Consider the following 20,574-nt stretch of genomic DNA (forward strand, 5'->3'; position numbering starts at 1 on the left):
TGCGTTGCGTACACACATACATACATAGCGATCAAACACATAACCCTCCGTTTTGTTTCGCCGTAGTCGAACAAAGTCTAACACTTTTGAAACTCAATATTTTTTCTGCCGCGACATCGAACGCTGGACTGGTTAGAGATAATTCTTGTTGGAAAAACAGATAAATAACCAAGTTTGGAGAATCGAGCAAGTTGGAAACTAAGGTGATAGCAATAGCGGGAACCGTCAGGTGCACGAGTTTTAGGGCTGGCTGCGCAAAGAAACTGCATATGAAGGTTTAATTACACTTAGCCTTCAGCGCTCCTCATTTGTCCGGCCAAGTAGTTAATGCCATCTGCGGCAAATCTACAATAAGTCACGTCAAAAAAAACAAAAAATATACACTAGGCAAAGGCGCCATATCCCTAAATGCGGTTTATACCAGACAACTTTCGAAACTATTTTATTTTATTTGGGTAGCTTACAGCCTTTTTTACAAAATGAATACTTGTAAATACAAACAAATGCCAATGAAAAGCTACCGCAAGTGAACATAACACGTTTTAAATGTCCATACAGACTCGGACACAGCCAGAAATTAAATTAGGTTCCTTGGTCAGCAAACACACACACACACACTTTGAAAGCCACTGGAAAATAGGTCAAAGCGAGTATCATTAGACAAGAAGACACGGGATAAGAGGAGACACACAGACAGAGTATTACAGAACAGAATACTGTACATGAAAAAAAAAATCATCATCATTAATTTAAGAACCACGCTCTTGTCTGTATAGCATTCTCCAAGCTAATATTTTAGGGGAAAATAGGGCAGTGGTTTCCCTCTTGCCTTCCGCCCCGCAGTACTCTGTCTAACGCGAGTGGGATGGCACCCAGAGTAGTCTATTTCAAAGCCGTACAAAGACTCCTGCCCTCTGCCTCTGAATAGTACTGACAATTACTGCTGCCCTCTGTCAGGTTCCAGGTCACAGTCCCGGTGACTTGCCCCTTCCGTCCTGCATTGCCCAGTGACTTGCCCCTTCCGTCCTGCATTGCCGTACCGATGGCTCCCATCTCCGCCTCTACAACCGTTGAGGTTTTCACCCGTACCCTGGGCAAGGGTTCTACGTTAAAGAAAATAAGGATCATGTTTATACGTGGATTTATTATGGCGTTGGAGTGCATCACCAATTCATCACTGTAATTATCAACAACTCTTCTTGTCACGGAAAAGTATTATGTTACAAGAACTTAATACCTTTTTCCCGCTCATAGTAATATAAAAAAAAATCCTGTACCGAAAGCCTCTTCATTTATGCATGTTTCTGTGCCATGTTTAATATGTCCTATGTGCTCAATAAAGTATTTATTATTTTCAAAAGACGAATTTCTCGAGAGGAATAAGGCCGTCCAATTTATACTGTATTCATGTGCAATAAAGTGTATTTAATTTGTTTAACGAATCACACACACAAACACAAATTAACCTCTGTTCCAGATTGAATCTGACCAAATTGTTACGAGTTTCAAAAAAAAATATTTTTTGCTAAAAGAAATATACTAAGTAACCTAAGCGTGTTTCCTACCGTACTCGCTTAACTTTCTCCACTAGCAACCCTGGAGTGGGGATTTATGTGCCACTGGGACAAACAATCTGTAAATTATCGGCGCGAGATTTATTGCGCCCTTCCTGCCGTCGACAGGTGCCTACTGTCTACATCCACCAGCCCGACAAACCTACCATAGAATAGTCTGGGGGCATGGTAGCGCCCCCGCCAAGACGAGCCAACTATGTCAGTGAAAACTGCACTTAAAATAAATTAACGACTCATTGGTGCAAATCCCGCACCGGGGTTCGAACCGGCGCTCACCGTTTGAGAAGCAACCCGGTGACACATAGGACCACAGTGACTTAAAACTACCAATTTACCAAATACGCTTAACATAAAATTTGCTAAAGGTCAATTTTCACTCTACATTTGCTTAGAAATATTAATAACTTCACAAACATACCAAATACCAATATAAGGATCAATACAGTTTCAGAACTAACTAACCTATTATAAGTAGTAACCTTTGGTGACATATATAAACTCACGCTCGTAATTCCAAATGGGGCAGGCAGAGTAATTTTCGATTTAATTTAACAGTTTTGAATTGATACAAAGTCCTAGAAAGGACAAATTTGTCGGATTTTGCGACTTACCTGGAAAGAGAAACAAGTACCTAAAATAACATATTAAACACTATCCGAAATGAACTTAAATATGAATGTCTTATTAGTACAAATAAGCTCTGCCCACCCAATTAGTGACTACAGGCGTGCATATGAAAATACATTCTCGAATGTTGTGGCCCCACGGTTTGCGCGTGAACCAATATCCCTACATATCTAGGTATAAAACCTAGTGTTTACATTTTCGATCCGTTTCATACCAGTTCGCGCAGCATTTTTGTAGCGCTCGCATATTTTCTAGAAATTTCTAGAACGTTCCGCTACAGCTTTCACAGTCTGTGCACAGAAACTTTAAAATATTATATATTTTTCACTTCATTTTCCTAGCTGGAGAAATTCTCCTACGAATGTACATAGAGTTTGTAATCCCTATATCGTCATAACAGCTTGCACTCCACTCTTGATATTTTCTTTACCGCCTTCACAAAAGTATATTGTTCGGTCACGAGCATTAATATGTATACACTTTGGTACCATGTCACATTAACTTTTTTGACAAATTGAACTGTAAGTCTCACTAAATGTCAAATATGTTAGTGCGACAGAGTCCTAAAGTGGGTACATTATATTGCTCATGACTGTACTAATGAATATTGGTAGTAAGCGACGAAGGAGGCTTAAGTCAGACAGCTTAGGTCTTCCTATATCGAGGTGGTTGAGTGTCGTGGAAAACGACAAGGATTAGCGGGTTATCCAAAGCAATGCATACGGACTGTTTCTGTAAGCATATACAGGGTATTAGTGACATCGTAACGAAAACTTTGAAGGGTAATTCAGACCATGATTCTGAGTAGATATCAAATGGAATTTTCCGCCACAAAAGTGTAGAACAGAAAATACTAAAAAAATATATATTCATGACTTTTTCGACATGAAATTACACTTGATATCAACTCAGAATTATGGTCTGAATCATCCCCTTCAGTATTCGTTACGGTGTCACTAACACCCATGTACTTGTATGAGGTTTAAGTGACATCGTAACAAATACTGAGAGGGGTGATTCAGCTGATTATTCTGAGTTAATATCAAGTGGAATTTTCCATCGCAAAAGATCGTGAATTTTGCGACGGAAAATTCCATTTGATATTAACTCAGAATCATGGTCTGAATCATCCCCCTTAGTATTCGTTACGATGTCACTAACACCCTGTATGTATGTATACAGGGTATGTATGTGTCTATATGTATGTATATCTGTGCAATAGCACACAACACACACATACCACGACTGGACGCGTGTTAGACTACGTTCCCTCCAATTTCCTGCAATACATGTTAAATGCCTGCCAATCGAACAACCCACCCCCTTTAAGCCCTAGACAGACACAAAGCGAACGCGACAGGGAGTTCGGAGGCATTAGCGGCCTTCCTCACTATACGATGTCGCATTATCCGCGATGTTTGGTTAAAAAAAAGTGTTAAATCTTAAAATAATTATTTCCGAAAGTTTATTGTAATAAAAAAATAAATAATAGATAATAGAGAGAGAAATGAAACATATTTCATCATATTTATTTTACATCTGACACAATTTGCCTATTCCGAAAAGGATTTCGTGCTCGAGTTGAGTCTGTCTACTGTTGAGTATTGGTAGCGACAGCTTTTACTTAGCCTTTCGCCAGATATTCACGATATACATAAGCACCACGCCTGTATGCCAGTAAGGGGTAGGCAGTGGCGTATGACATATACAATTACAGCCAGTCTTCGCCAGCTATGTTATAGAGGATGAGCCTATATACCTTGCCATGAAATACATTAAAAATAACATAAGCAGCCTATAAGTTCTTACTGCTGGGTACAGGCCTCAATATGTTATGATATGGTCCAAAAACAAACTCAAAGTCTAAGTCAGTGGTTAAGAGCTATAGCCGGGATTTGAACTCATGACGCTCCGATATAAGCCTCGCGTTCTTCGAACAGAGCTATGATTCCGAATGATAGTCAGCTCATGATCTCCCTAACATTATCCCGTTTTTCACGGGGTCCGCTTACCTAACCTGAAGATTTGACAGGTCCGGTTTTTTACAGAATCGACTACCTGTCTGACCTTCCAACCCACGAAAGAAAAACCTGTCCAATACAGGTCAGGTCACATACCTCCAAAAATGAATTTCTCGGGAACGTGGGTTTCCTCACGATATTTTCCTTCACCGCTAAGCACATTTATGATCCAAGTACGAATTCGAAAATAAATTCGACAATCATTGAACTTGCGACTTCAAAGTCAATAAAGATCCTCATAGTCAATGATAGTCAGCTGAAGACATTTTTTGTCTTTTTCTATACTTACTCCTAACGCAGTAGAGAACTAGGAAGACTCCACTAAATTTGAAGTACCGAAATATGTATGACTCAGTCTCACAACACACGTTGTTCATACAAACACATACATAAAATTCTACAGATGAAGAAATACTACAGCGAAAAAAATCTCAATCAAATCAACCAATACATCAATCCTATAAAGTGCCGTCCACACGCGCCATCCGCTTCTTCGTCCGTTCAATACACGAGCACAATTTATGTGTACCTAAGGCTTTACCGCCCCCCATCACCCCTCTAAAGCAACGAGAAAATCCACTCGATGCAAATGACGCCCAACATTATGCATTTAATGGGTATTAGACAACGGACCTTAAGGGATTGGGCGCAAAGTTGATTGGAACTTCTTAAATGTAGTTTAGACTTGAAGTGTCGACATTTCTTCGGAAACTGAGGGTAGATTTATAACTTTGGGGACTGCGTTCGGAATTTCGCAGGCGAATTAATACAGTGGCTGTCCAATCTTATAGTTGTGTTCTTACTTGGTGCGAGGTAGTTTGAATAGTAGGATATTCTCGAATTTTACCCGCATTTCAATATGTCAGAAGCCTTTCGGCTGATTTTGTGGCTAGCTACAGAGCTGGATCAGCTAATTGGCATACCTCTCCTAAATTATTCTATCTATTTATCTACTCAGCCTGTATCTACCCACTGCTGGGGATACGCCTCCTCTCTTTTACGCCATCCTTTCCGGTCCTGTGCAAGTCTCATCCATTGTTTTCCGGCATACCTCACAATGTCATCCGACCACCGGGCTGGTGGTCTGCCTCGATATCTCATCCCTTGGCCACCACCGTCTGTTGTCTTCCCGTCTTGCCAAGTATCCTGCCCATCTCCACTTAAGCCTAGCGATTCGTATACCTATATCTTCGACTTTGGTGCGTTGCCGAATTTCGACGTTTGGTATACCATCTACCGATGTACCTAAATTATTAATGGTATGGAAATGAATGGCTTTTCATTCAAAAAACATAATGTCACTTCTAGATCAGACTTAATAGTCTGCACTTTTAGTCAGTGCATCTATACTGGCGCCCAACAAGGGGTCACTAACTAATTAACTCAAAAATAATAATCAATTTAATACATAATGGTGTAGTTAATGAATTATATTCGCAATATACAGGCGACCGCCATTTCCTGATTCAAAGCGTAGGTAATGAACAAAGCATTAACAGGAATTCGGCTTTGATCGCAAAATTCACGAATGGACCGGATCCGACATTCAATAAAACGTTTCAGCATTGCAAAGTAGTGTTGTTCTGGTGTGTGTGTGTGTGTGTATTCTTTTTTTTTTATTTTATCCGTCTACATTTCCAAAACCATAACTGCGCTGTGGAAATAGTATTTCCGTAAATCTTACACAATAGTAGTTTCCAACTAGTCAAATCAGTTACTTTTTACTAAACGTCAAAACACGAAATCACTATGAAATCTCTATGAAACAGGCTTTTTGGCGGGAAACGGGAACGGGACAGTTGCTTTCTTCATTGAGTAATCTAAATAATTAATACGAAGTGGTGTTTTGTGGTTAATGATCGCATTAAGTTAGTCGGAAGACATTCGCGAGTGTTATTATATCGGAGTATTCAATGAACAAAGTGTATCTGCCTATTTTCGCTTCGTGGCAAGAAGCCGCTTCATAACTCGAAAGTTTATGCGGACTTTTGAGTTAATTCGTTTGGGGTTCGGAGTAGGAGTCTACTCCGAGGGTGGGGGCTTAGGTTTCATCATCATCACCTTTCATCATTTCATCAATCATCAAGATAAAAAATACGTAAGACATGGCTGTATGGGCATAGTTCCCTTTGCCTTACCCTTCGGGGAAAACCAAAACAAAAAAAATCTCTATGAAACAGCAACCTGTGACGTCATAGAAAAAATGTCGCACTTATTATTACATTTGTCTTTATTAATATTCATAAATAAGTTAAATAGAAAAAAGGAAACGTTTTTTGTCACCTTTAGATATGTGTTTATTTAGTAATTAGAATTTCATAATTTATCTTTGCCCTAGGAAACTACCCAATTTTTGAATGAATCTTGCTTAGAGACAAAACGTACCTCTACCGACAATAGTCGACTTAAGATCTAAAATCAAAGTCCGCACGTAGTCACAAAAGGGTTGAGGTACATAGTATATAACATACTCCTTGTCAGTTGTATTTAAGTCTCGTGTAAATAGGGGGTGCGTATATTGCCATTGCCCGGTCTCATACAAAATGTTTCATTCGGTTTTTTATCCGAAAGTTCAACAAATACACATCATATTTACCCTGCCGCATCCCTATCAGTACAGCAGTTTACAATGGGACACAATATTTCGACAGGAGAATTTATTTGAAACTGAAATTGAATGCAAGCGCACTGCAGTGTACTACCCGTTGCAAGAGCGTTGTACCCACCGCATACATTGTATGCAACACGGTTTATGCGTTTTTGAACTGAAACACTAGGGCCAATTTCACGGACTTATTGCAATTTTGTAAGTGTGCGTAGAAGTGGATGGTGACCGGTCTATGGTCACATGGAATAAGAGTAAAAAGATGTTTTTTGTTTTGGTTTTCCCCGAAGGGTAAGGCAAAGGGAACTATGCCCATACAGCCATGTCTTACGTATTTTTTTTCTTGATGATTAATGAAATGATGAAAGGTGATGATGATGAAACCTAAGCCCCCACTCTGGGAGTAGACTCCTACTCCGAACCCCAAACGAATTAACTCAAAAGTCCGCATAAACTTTCGAGTTATGAAGCGGCTTCCTGCCACGAAGCGAAAATAGGCAGATACACTTTGTTTATTGAATACTCCGATATAATAACACTCGCGAATGTCTTCCGACTAACTTAATGCGATCATTAACCACAAAACACCACTTCGTATTAATTATTTAGATTATTCAATGAAGAAAGCAACTGTCCCGTTCCCGTTTCCCGCCAAAAAACCAAGAGTAAAGGGAAAAGATCGACAAATTTTAGAGTCACCTTCAACTTTTTTTTTGGGAATTTTTTGGCCTGGTGGTCTATGTACCTGGCTTTTTGGCGGGAAACGGGAACGGGACAGTTGCTTTCTTCATTGAATAATCTAAATAATTAATACGAAGTGGTGTTTTGTGGTTAATGATCGCATTAAGTTAGTCGGAAGACATTCGCGAGTGTTATTATATCGGAGTATTCAATAAACAAAGTGTATCTGCCTATTTTCGCTTCGTGCCAAAAAGCCGCTTCATAACTCGAAAGTTTATGCGGACTTTTGAGTTAATTCGTTTGGGGAAAACCAAAACAAAAAAAAGGTCTATGTACCTTTAAGCCACGCCTTCATTTTGGAGCTGGTTCCAAAAGACACATACAAATATGCACTTATATTTTTTGAAATGTTTCCTAATGTAATCAACTTTTTTCTTATTTATGGCTGCATCGTTCAGAAACAATGATTCTGCCAACGTCAAGGTTCCAAAGAAAATACTAAACATTAAAATATAATTTTGATCGGTTAAATAAATTAAAATATTCTGTGAATATTGCAGTTTGAATCTAAAAATAATTCTATTTTATTAAAATAAAATTAAAAAATAAACATTAAGCGGTGAAAGTGTGTTTCAAGTATTTAACAGGCAAAAAAAAGTTCAATCGAATTATTTGATAATTGGATTAAATTTTCACACGTTCATCGCTTGTTTATTTTTTATTTAATTTTTTTATTCTTTTTTCTTTCTTTTTGGCATGACGCTTATTTTTTATTGGTTAGGCGGTAAGACTGCTAAAACTATAACCATTTTTTTGGCTTTGCGTAGTCAGGTAAAGTCTAGGATTTCAGTAAATCCTACGCGCTCCAATCTAAATAGGTTACTTATATTTGTCTTGCGTCCGAACAATAGTTTCTGAATCGGATTATATAAAGCCAATAATATTTTTCCTGAAGAAAAGGGATTTTGTATGCCCTTATTGAGTGAAGTTTTTCCGATGAGCCTCTAGGCTAGCTGAATCCCTTTTCTGTTATCAAGGGATCTGCGTTTTTATTTTAGAAGAATTTTAGAAGTATGCAAACTACGGAATATTGTACGTAATAACCTACGTACTATAGGTATATCGGACGTCAAAGTCGGTGGTCGCCACTTTAAATGCAATTAATGGCATGTTGGATGTTGGTGGTTCCGGGATATAATATATATATATATATATATATACAGGGTGTTAATGACATCGTAAGGAATACTGGGGTGAATTTCGTGTCGGAAATATCATGAAAATTTTGGTGTTTTTAAAATTATTTTCAGTGACTTATACGACGGAAAATTCCACTTGAATCATCAGTCAAAATCAGTGAAAATCAACTCGAATCATCAGTCGTCAGAATCATAGTGTGAATCTTCCCTTAAAGTTTTCGTTACGATGTCACTAACGTCTGTATAATTGTGTGCTTATGTCATCAATTTTGTTAATAAGTACAAAACATTCACGGCCATTCTTACTCAGAGCCGTGAAGAATTAATCGCGCGTGCTATGAACGCTTCAAACAGCTATATCGAGGCAAACACTCCGTCGTGCTTAGTCCCTGTTGCAATATTCCATAGCACGGAATGCTAATCTTCCGCTCTTATCAACTGGGACGAGTCGTGTGTCAATTATACCTACGTTTATATCTTACTAGCTGTTACTTTGTTCGCTTGCAACCCTGATATTAAAACTATAAGTTTCATACAAACTTTGTCGCCCTTGGTAAAATTTCGCAAAATGAAATCTCCATGAAATTTTGTGATGAGTGAGTGAGTCAGTCAGTGACTTTTTACTTTTATATGTATAGATTATTATACCAGTATTAGTATTCGTGTCGTCTGCGATCTGAAGAATAGATTTGGGGGGTTAAAAAGGCCACATCGAAACCAATCATCACACAATGCAAACACATTGCGCACTTATTTTTATACGTATTATGCGCAAATGTCAAATTGCAATATATTTGCTTTTATAGATGAATTGCAACAATTTGGTCTTTATAGACCCGCTGAATGTTGCTGCAAATGATTCCTAAAAACGATAGTGTAATCGTAACATTTATTCTTGTAGTAAATTTTGTGTGCCTCTTTTTTGACATGTGTTCTGTAAATTGTAAGCCTGTCGGTTACCCGACATTTTCATTTTCGGCGCCTGTGTGTGACGTCTGATGCCGTACGATTTAGGTTTCAACTAAGTCTGAGGGGGGGTGAGGTAAACCTAGCTCAGTCGCTGATAGGGAGCGGAGAGTTACCTAGTATTATTCTTTATTCTAAGGTAATAGGTAACTTCTCCAAAAAATATCAGAACAAAATCTTTAGGTTACTTTCTCACATCTATAAACTTTTCACGTGGTTAACGTCGACCTTTTAATATTTCACAAACAACTACAAACTTGACTAGTACCAGCTGCTTTATAAAAGTTAGTGTATTATAAAGTTATACAGCTCCCTCTAGGCAGAGCATCTTGAGCAGCTGTATTTGTCAAGTTAGATTGCTGGGTGAAAAATATATACGTTGCTGACTGCACTATAACTATTGCAGCTTCTCGACTCAGGGAAAGTCCCTGCAAAAAAACATCGGCACAGGGCTCCTAGACGTTCATAAAAAATGGCTACTTTACAAATTAGTAGCTTGACTAAGCAGGTACCTACAGTAAATAAACATATCGTCACCTTATACTAAAAACCGCGTAGGCGCCTTGTTGAAAAATGACATTCGTATGTCAAAATGTTTACCCCGTTTGAAAACGAGGAACTCTTTAGCAAGTTGAACAGAAACATTGTAAAAAAGGTTATTATAAGATTATGAGATTATCTAGAAGATTATGAATGCATGGGATTAGCCAAATTACTAAATTGTAAAACAATATTTAAAAAGAAAAAAGAATGTCTATGGCTCTGTGCCGAGGTTTTTCTAGCAGCTTCTTTTCCCCGGCTATACAGGTTGTGAGAAGCAGCAGTAGTTTTAGGCGGATGAGACCTTCGATATGTAAAAAATGACAATTCAAAGTATAACTATGTTACCTGCTGTTCACAACAGGATTCGATGATGATGAAGACGGAATGAGGCACCAATTTACAGGAACAGTATACTTTTAATGAAAAACTAGGTAGGCTGGATTACAAAAATTAATAAAATATTTTTGAATTTTAAATGTTTACGTAGATAGAAATTACGTAGGTAGTTTGGAAGCGTTTGAGATGTGGTGTTGGCGAAGGATGGAGGGTATAAGCTGGACTGAAATGGTGTCAAATGAAAAAGTGCTGGAAAGAGTTGAAGAAAAGAGAACCATATTGAAGACTATAGAGAACCGGAGAGGAAATATGATTGGCCACCTGATACGACACGATTAATTTATAACAAACATTATAGAAGGAAAAATTGAAGGGAAGAGAGGAAGGGGTAGACCTAGGATAACATTTATGAAACAAATAAAAGAGAAGGTGCAGGTCGTGTCGTATCGGGAGGTGAAGGTTTTGGCGGGAAGAAGAGAGGAATGGCGGTTACTCCACCGACAAGAGCGCAGCTCTTAAATAGAGAGAGACGTAGATAGAATAAGAATAAAATAAACCTGCCATACTGCAGTTAACAACGCATTATATATTTTTCACCCAATAATCTAACTTGACAAATCAGCTCAAGATAGTTTGTATGTATAATGTTGCGGGAGCAAGTTGTCATTTCAGCATGCATGCACGGCAATCGTATTTTGACGGCGTTGACGAATAGACGCAGCGAATGCTATCTACGTAGATAAACGTCGTACGGCTATTGGTGCTCTCGATATAATTAGAGACGCGCGCGACGCTGGTGCCGTGCCGCAGAACAAGTTTTGGATTAATTTCCAAGTATAATATTTATTTATAATAATAATAAAAACACTTTATTGCACACAAATTCACAAAACATTTACAGGATAAACTTATTCTAAGGTGGGCAAAGGCGGCCTTATCGCTAAGAGCGATCTCTTCCAGACAACCTTCGGCAAAGGATATGGTACATTTGTACAGCTGCAGTGTAGCGCGCAGATACGTAAAATAAAACAATAGACACATTTTATATATATATATATATATATATATATATATATATATATATATATATATATATACACAATCTTATATACTAAATATATATATCATACACATACTATAGATATATACATACAATGATACATATATACATATAAGTAAAAATAAAATATTAGTTACAAGAAGATGATCCGTCCTATTTCCATTTTGCCCGTTTTGTCCAAAGCTCTAGAGAGCATAGTCCATAGTCAACTGAGTTCTTTTTTAGTCAGAAATTACTTGTTAAATCAGTTTCAGTCTGGGTTTCGTCCTGGCCACAGTACTGTCACGGCATTGGTCAAAGTTACTGACGACATCCGACATGCCATGGAGCACAGGCAGCTCACTCTGTTAACTCTTCTTGATTTTAGTAGTGCCTTCAACTCGGTTGACTTTGACGTGCTTCTAGGTATCCTCGAGTCTCTTAACATATCTCCACTGGTGATTGATTGGTTTGATTCCTATTTAAGAGGTCGCTGGCAGTGTGTTCGTGTCGACGACATGACATCTGACTGGTGTGAACTGGCTGCCGGTGTTCCTCAGGGTGGCGTGCTTTCTCCTTTACTTTTTTCAACCTTTATTAACTCTATCACTAATGTCATAACTTCCAACTACCACCTATATGCTGATGATCTGCAACTTTACTCTCACTTTTCGGTTGACGAAGTTACCGCCGCTGTCGCTACCATGAATAATGATCTGCACTGTATTGGTAAGTGGGCTGAATCATTTGGACTTCTTGTTAATCCGGCTAAATCACAGGTCATAATTATTGGTAGCCGACCTATGTACAAGCGTCTTCGCAATATTAATTTACCACCTGTCATTTTTGATGGTGCACCACTGCAATACGCAGAGTCGGTAAAAAATCTTGGTCTGCTGCTGGATTGCAATATGTCGTGGACCTCTCACATTAATCAGGTTAGCAGAAAAATGCATGCTGCATTCCACTCACTGAAGCGTCTTCAGAGTTTTCTTCCCCTTAAGACTAAAATCTCTCTGGCTCAATCCCTCATGCTCCCTATAGCTGATTACGCGGACTCCTGTTTTCTTGACGCCACTGAGGAGCTTGTCAATAAGCTTGAGAGGCTTCAGAATCTGTGTATTCGCTTTATTTTTGGCCTTCGCAAGTATGATCATGTTTCGGAACACAGAAAACAGTTGAGATGGCTCCCGATTAGGTATCGACGGCGATATCATATACTTGTTCTTCTTTTCAATGTTTTAAATAATCCCTCATCGCCACGATACCTGCGGGAGCGTTTCACGTATTTCGCCTCATCTGGTCGCACTCACCGTCCCCTTTACAACTTGCACCTGAAAACTCCCCCCTATTCTACGCAAATGTACGGTGACTCTTTTACCGTGCAGGCCGTCAAACTGTGGAACGCGCTACCCAGGGTCACTCGGGAATGTGACACGGTTGGTAGTTTTAAAAGGAACTTGAAGGATTATTATTTGAGTCTTGCTTGAGTTGCATTAGTCGTATTTGTTTGCGTTTACTTATTTATTTAGGTATATATATATATATATTGTATATAGTGTGTATTTTTTATAAACCAATATAGAAAGTATATAATATGTTTATATATCTATGAAATATATATTATATTATAATTTATTTAAATGTGGTTTGTAGGTTTAGGTTAATATTGTGTCTAATATTAGTATAAGTAATATCTAAATAATTTGTACGCGTATGTATGTCTATCTATATAATATTATACGTTGAAAGTCTCTCTTGTCACGTAGGTCAGCTGGAAGAAATCTCTTTGTTTAGAGATAAGCTTGCCTGTACTATCTGTTTTCTTTGTATGTTTCTTATGTCTGTTTCATTGTGTACAAATAAATAAATAAATGATTTAGCCAAGCAAAAATGGTGAAGTTTAGTTTTGAATATAGCTAATGACTTCGAATGCCTGATATCAGCAGGCAAATCATTCCACAAGTGCGTGGACTTTACGGTAAAGGAATCTTTGTAGTATCCAGACCTTGAGAAAGGAGCCTTCAGCACATTGTCCGTCCGCGAACGAAGTTCACGAGAACAGTCGCTACCTAGGAACTGGAAACGTTCTTTTAAGTAGGGAGTGGAACGGGGGTCATACAGCACATTATAGAGCAGAACCAAGACATGCTCATCCCGCCGCAGTCTAATTGGAAGCCATTTAAGTCTTATTTATTTTATTTAAATATTTATTAATTTTACTCATTTAAAAATATATCTTCTCTTTCCAGATGAGGTGGACGTAATTGGGTACACGTCAAACCAGAGCGACAGCGAGTCGCTGGTGTCGGGCCACAGCGCCGACAGCGGCGTGGGCGTGGCGGCGCGTCGCACGCGGGCTCGCTCGCCTGCGCCTGCGCCGGCGCCAGCCACCGCCCGCCCGCGCCGCGCGCATCGCTCCACGAGGGTCTAGGTGAGTACTGTATCCACTGTTTTATGAGTTAAGCCGGGTTTACACTATACCAGTTTTCTCGGAGTAATCAGGTCGAGTGCTCTAATACCTGCAAAATAGACCTTGTCCACTCGTATTAAATTTATGATTATGAGATAAAATTACATGCCAATTTCGATGAAATGTATTGAAACTTTATTACAATTCCATTAACATCTGTTATTGACATATATTTCTTGTACTAAAGGGTTTTCAACACCATGGAGTTAGTTGTCAATTCCTGTCTCCTGTTCCTTATTTTAAACTCTAGATAGTAAACTAGGTACTTACCCAACTTTTAAGTATTCTTATATACTTACTTACTACTAACGTGTTTCCCTTGCTTTCCAGGTGGTTGGAGCGCGGCGCGTGCGCTGGCGGGCCCCGCCGAGCGTTAAGTTCGTAAAGTAAACAATCGTAGAACATTTTGTTGATACATTTACTAAGGCAAGTTGTTTCCGTGACTGAGCGGCCTCGCCGCCACTGCGCCCGCGCCGCACACAAGTACGAAATGGCACCCATGTTTTACATAAAGGAGGGGGGGTTTTATGTAAAACGAATCACCAATGTACTCTCTACCTGACGAGTGCTTACCGTGTCATTCTCTTATCGTTTCTTCTCAAGCTGCTATGTTGTTCAGCTTGCTGCGCCTTCGTGAGGGTACAGGGCACACATTCACTCTACCCCATCACCGAGTACAAAATTGCCAAAAAAATATATTCAAAGTTTATTTTTCAATTACAGATGAGTTATATTTTCTTTCTTGAGCGTGGCTCGTATGATCCGTTGCAATATCTAATTATTATTAAGTATATATTTCTGTACGCCGACTACTTAATATTCCATTTTCGTGACGGCATTCTATTCCACAGTGTGTGACACTACCAAATTCTGTATGCATATTCTATTCACTGTAATTTCATTATTTTAAGAACTATGCGCTTTGATAACTCGATTTTTTACTGTTACTTTTCTTGTTTAATACAATAGATCATTTATTTTTCCAACGTCCATTTTGTCACACAAATCTAGCGAAATAAGCAGGTTAAAATCTGTTTTCTTTGTTCAATGTGAAAAATCGACTATCAATATTTGCAGCATTCTTTCTCTAAGAGCTTTTGTTACAAATGACCTAATACATACTTTCGGGGTGTATGCCGATAAGGGACTTTCCAGGCTACATTCACCAAAAACAATTAGATGGAATTGTATAGCTTTATCGTGATAATTACCTCTCATTACTCGGGTACATAATTATTCCAAAATACAATGTAATAGCAGAAGCATACATAAAAAATATTGTCGCTTGATATTTGGATTACATTATGTAAATCTTTATAAAGATAAATGCAATAAAAAGGGTCATAATTTATACCCAAAAACAAAGATAAAAGATGCATATAGACATATGCATGAAATTAGAAGGTTAAACGAATGAAAAACTGTACAGCGCCATCTGATGTTTTTGAGAAACGTAACCTGGAAAGTCCCTTATCGGATATATCGTACAAATCACATGCATCTCTCAAGCCCCTAGATTTTGTATTGTCATCTATTTATTAAAATCATGTTATTTTTTTTTTAATTTTATTATTGATCTTCCTATCGGAAATGCTTGAATATAAATTGTGCTGTATTTGGAAATGTGTTTTGGAAACTCTCTAGGTACTTACTGTTATTTATTTTCACAAAAATGATGTTGCTATCGTGTAGCGAATGTTGTATAGATAAATATCAATTTTATATTTTGTATATAATTATTTTTCTTGTATAAATTAATCAAATAGTCTTAGATGTGGATGTTAGGCGGACAATCGTGCTGTTACGAACATTTTCTATTTTCGGGTTCACACAAAACAAGGCCCACCAAAAAAAATATAATTTTAGTACATTTTTAACAGAATTTTCCATCAATACGGATAGGTACTAACTATATTTTTGGGGCTATGAGATAATTATTAGGTAATATTCACATAGATTGCTTCTGACACGACTCTCGTATTTTGTTATTGACGGCACATTATAAGCTCTGCAGTTAACCCTATATTAAAAAAAAAATACATGAGTATAAATCGAATGTAGCAAACAACATGAATTTGTTGACTTGTTGAAGAAACTAGCTCTTAATTTTAGGTAAAAAATAAAAAAAGGTTTTTTTTATTAAAAATGTTTTTGAGGTTTACGCGGTTATTAACATAATTAAAACACATTAATACCAGCTTTTTACCGCGTTAAATCTCGGGAGTCTCATATACCTGATTTAACGCGGTAAAAACCAGGTATAATATGTTTTAAAAAAGTTTTTTTTGACTTTTCTTTTACACCTACTACCTCTATCATGTCATGTTATATTATGATTAATATTCTTTTGTTTTTTTTTTTTTAATTACGGGTTTACAGCAGCAGTAAATATGTGCCGAGCCCAACATCACTGACTAACCCATCGTATTGTTAAGTATTATATTGAATGTTAATGATCTCACTTCATTGTCACACGCCCATTACAGTAATTTGTCATTGCTACTTGTTTTTGATGTCGCCCAATATTTTTTTTACGCAGCTAAACTCCATCATAGAAAAGGTATTTTAATAGTCACATTAAAAGTAAAAAAAAATAACCAATTCTAAATTCTCTCTGTAGTGTTAAAATTTTTGATCATATTTTTTCATCTTTATAACGTATGATCAAATTTTCTAATGCTAGAATAAGTTTTTTAGAATAGGATTATTGTATAATTTACTTATAAGTAATGGATAGAAATGCCATAAATATTTTACTGATGGTTTCCATCTTTAGTAATAAACAAGCTGAATGATAAATTACTATCCTGGTTTTATTATTTATGTGGAATTTTACCAAAAATAATGTAACGGAACGATAACCATGCCATGCTTACTATACCTTGTATGAACGGAGGATTAAATGCATTATATTACGTTATAGTGTATTATTAGTGTCGATTCTGAGAGTGAAAACTTAGTTTTAATTTAGTTACCCAGTCACAAAACTAGCTACATCTTTTTTTTCGGAATTTTTGGCCTGATGACATAGACCTTTAGGCCACTAGCTACATCTCTTTCTTACACGTATCGTAAGTAAAGGACAGCACTATTTTTAAAACAGTTAAACTAAATCAAAATTAAGTTTCTTCGCCAATTCAGCATTATTGTAACTTAATTTAAAGAATCTAAAAAGCATGATGCAATGGTACTGTTACACAGGGTGTCAGTGACGTCGTAACGAAAACTTTGAGGGATGATTCAGGCCATGATTTTAAGTTAATGTCAAGTGGAATTTTCCGTCGCAAAAGTATGGAACTGAAAATAATAAAAAAAAATCACAAAACATTTCATGAATTTTCCGACAGGAAATTCCACTTGATATCAACTCAGAATCATGGTCTGAATCATCCCCCTTAGTATTCGTTACGATGTCACTAACACCCTGTATATAATGTACGCGGTTATAACCGTATTCTTTTTTTTTAAGATACATGTACGACAGAATGTAACATCATAAAACGCGTCAGTTTGTATTATATTTTCAACTATGGCAATACCGACCACGGGCCTTCAATCAAATCTCACTCCTAAAGCGGCCCTTCTCAATGTTTTAATTTTTCTAACATAACGAGTGAAATTTTATCATCTACCAGTCATTTAACAGGCGATTGTATTAATTTTAGCAATATTTAAGAAATCAACAAAGAACCTTAGTCATTTTCTCAAATACTTATTGATATTTAGGTCATTTGAAATATTGCTTCCTACAAGTTAATAGAGACGCCTGGGATTCAACTGGTTTATGGTAAAATGTCAGTCGTTGTACGCATAAAATATTATTGTAAATTGTTTTAGGTATGGATGTTATGATAAGGATAGTTGTAACGTATTATCATTTGTAAGTATAATGTTTGTTTTAGAAATGACAGTCTGATCTCTTAAGTAATGGATGCGTGATCGGTTACGGCACAGCCGTGGTTCCGTCGTGGGCGCCTCACTCCATACTCGAAACAGCCCCTACCGCTGGTCTGGATCTCGCTTTAGGACGGCTAAAGTTAGCACCGAACCGTCCACTCCCTTTTAAAATTTAAATTGTCAAGTAAGTTCTTCTTTAAAAGAAGTAAGTTAAAAATGTTGTTATTAGAAGTCACTAGAATACAAAAAGTGAATAAATAAAGTGACATTAAAGATCTTTAAAGGGAAAAGCGAATGTCCCGACCAGCTCTAGGGCAGTGCCCGATGTTATCGTCAGCTTACGAACGCTCTGGACTATGCGCCTCTGTCAAATCCTGCCTCGACTATGTCAAAAAAAAAACTTATTTATTCGAAAATTATTTATGTACAACAAATTTTTATTTATTATTTAAAAGTGCTTATCGATAATAGTTAAATCGTACCAGTGTTTTGACTTTTGCTTCACTCAACCTGCCTGCGTTATTAATACTCCGTTTGTTATGGGATTTTATTGTTAAGATATCGAACGGGCGCGTAGTTAGAAATGTTTTTCCCATGTTACTAAAATACCTAGTGAATGTACGCGGAATGATCCAGTTTTTCTGTAATTCTACTCGCTGAACAAAAATGTTGATAATAATAATGTAGGTAGTTCAAAATCGCCCCGAAATGTGTACGTTTACGAACGGGGCGACTGATAAGGGTTGAACCGCGTGGATTATCTCGTTCTAACAAATGACTGTTCTGAATGACAGAAGAGAATAGGAGCGTAGGAAACTGCCATGCGATACGACCAGGGGCCTGTTTAATAAAACTTACAATTGTAAATTACAATGACAATTTGATGTACATTGCGGAGTGTGTGATCACGAATATTTTGCAGTTTCATATTAGCCAGGTAATGAACATCAAATTGTGTTGCAATTTACAATTGTAAGTTTTTTAAACAGGCCCCTGGCCGTATCGCATGGCAGTTTCCTACGCTCCTATTCTCTTCTGTCATTCAGAACAGTCATTTGTTAGAGCGAGATAATCCACGCGGTCGGACTCCCATTCTTTATCCCACTCTAGCGACTGACGGCTCTGAGTAACAGAAAAAGATAGAGGCATAGGAAAGTGCGATGCGTCGCGGCCAGATGCTGTTAAACCCGCACGTTTTTTTCCAAGAGTACGTTTATACCGCTAAAACTGGTTTGTTCTCGAGTATTATGCTACTTACATCCTGATTTTCTATTAAGTTCTACCTACGCGCCACAAATGACCGTACCTTCATCACGCAGTTGCTTTGCGTAGAGTACGACGGGTGCGAGCGGCGACGGGACGCAACAAGAGTACAAATTCTGTATAAGCCCCTACTTGAGTGTTAATTCTAAATGTTAATTTTAAAACACGAAACAGGGACAGGTATCGTCAGAGTACGAAACTAGTGTAATGTAGCGCGCGGGCAATAGTAGTGGCCAACCAGTCATCTCTGCCTTCGATGTTGTCTCTTCCTTGGTACCCTATTGCTACAGTGACTTTTAGTTGCCATCTTCCGACTGTCTCCGTAGAACCTGCGCACTGTGTACTAACACAGGCTCACTGTAACGATAGGGTACTCCTAGATAGTGCGTCGCGATGTACGCGCGCACATTAGATAAGAAAATGTGTTATTAGAAAAATGAAATCGCAATAAATAGTCCCTTGTCGGCAGCGTTCGCCGCCCCACGCCCGTTAAACAACTTAGTCACTGTAAAAATATTAGTCCGGCAATGTAAAAATATCAGTTGTAAATATTGGAGCCAAAATTTTTATACAAATTATTTCATAAATATATTCTTGGACCAAGTTGCGGGCGGGGCGGCGAGGGACGCCGGCCGACTGTGCGAACACGCCGACCTCGGAGCTGTATTCACTTGATTATGGGGGGGGAGGTTAAAAAACCCACACTGAAGCAATTCACCTAATAAAGCAATATTGCTACTTAACATTTGTTATATTATACATAATAATGCTTTTTAAAATGAATTGCTTCAATGTGGCCTTAGACCCCCTGGACGAAGCTCTTGACCAACTAACAAAGAATGTTTACTTTCAAACTTCGAATTAGTGTCAAGAACTGAATATACAGTAAAACATCGTCTAATAATCGAGTGGAGAGGGCTTCGAATGATGAATGTGAACTGTATCGGCAAGCAGTCATTCGTTGTCTGAGAGTAGAGGCATACATTAGGTACTTTGTGACTACTGCCGATGTGACTAGGCAGCATTATTCAATGTAATTGACGAAACGTGGCACATATAATTTACTATATGTAAAAAAGTTATAGAATTAATTTAATAAAATTATAAATAAAAATCTTTTGTCGTTTAATTTCCGAAATTAATCCTATAAGTGTCCGTCTTATTATATTTTAGGAGGTACGATTTTTACGTAAAGTTCAAAAATATATTTTTAAATATCTAGGTATATTAAGTACCTAAATTTAAAACAACACTCGTATAAACACGTCCTTTCAAATAAAACACCTCATCCAGTGCGTCTGGCCTCTCTGAATTGCCAGACTTACTCTTTGACATAACTACCATCCCTTG

General features: G+C 37.6%; 1 protein-coding gene across 3 annotated transcripts in view; it reads left to right on the forward strand.

The window, feature by feature from the left end:
* LOC126371526 (max dimerization protein 4-like) overlaps positions 1-20,340 on the forward strand; it is a 405,754-nt gene extending 385,414 nt beyond the window's left edge. For all 3 annotated transcript variants that reach the window (XM_050016847.1, XM_050016848.1, XM_050016849.1), the window contains 2 exons: positions 13,844-14,025; positions 14,395-20,340. In XM_050016847.1, the coding sequence (XP_049872804.1) occupies positions 13,844-14,025 (182 nt within the window). In that variant the 3' untranslated portion in view covers positions 14,395-20,340. The remainder of the gene's footprint in view (positions 1-13,843; positions 14,026-14,394) is intronic.
* The last annotated feature ends 234 nt before the right edge of the window (positions 20,341-20,574 follow it).

The sequence above is a fragment of the Pectinophora gossypiella genome, chromosome 12, assembly GCF_024362695.1.
Source record: "Pectinophora gossypiella chromosome 12, ilPecGoss1.1, whole genome shotgun sequence".
In the NCBI taxonomy this organism is placed as follows: domain Eukaryota; kingdom Metazoa; phylum Arthropoda; class Insecta; order Lepidoptera; family Gelechiidae; genus Pectinophora; species Pectinophora gossypiella.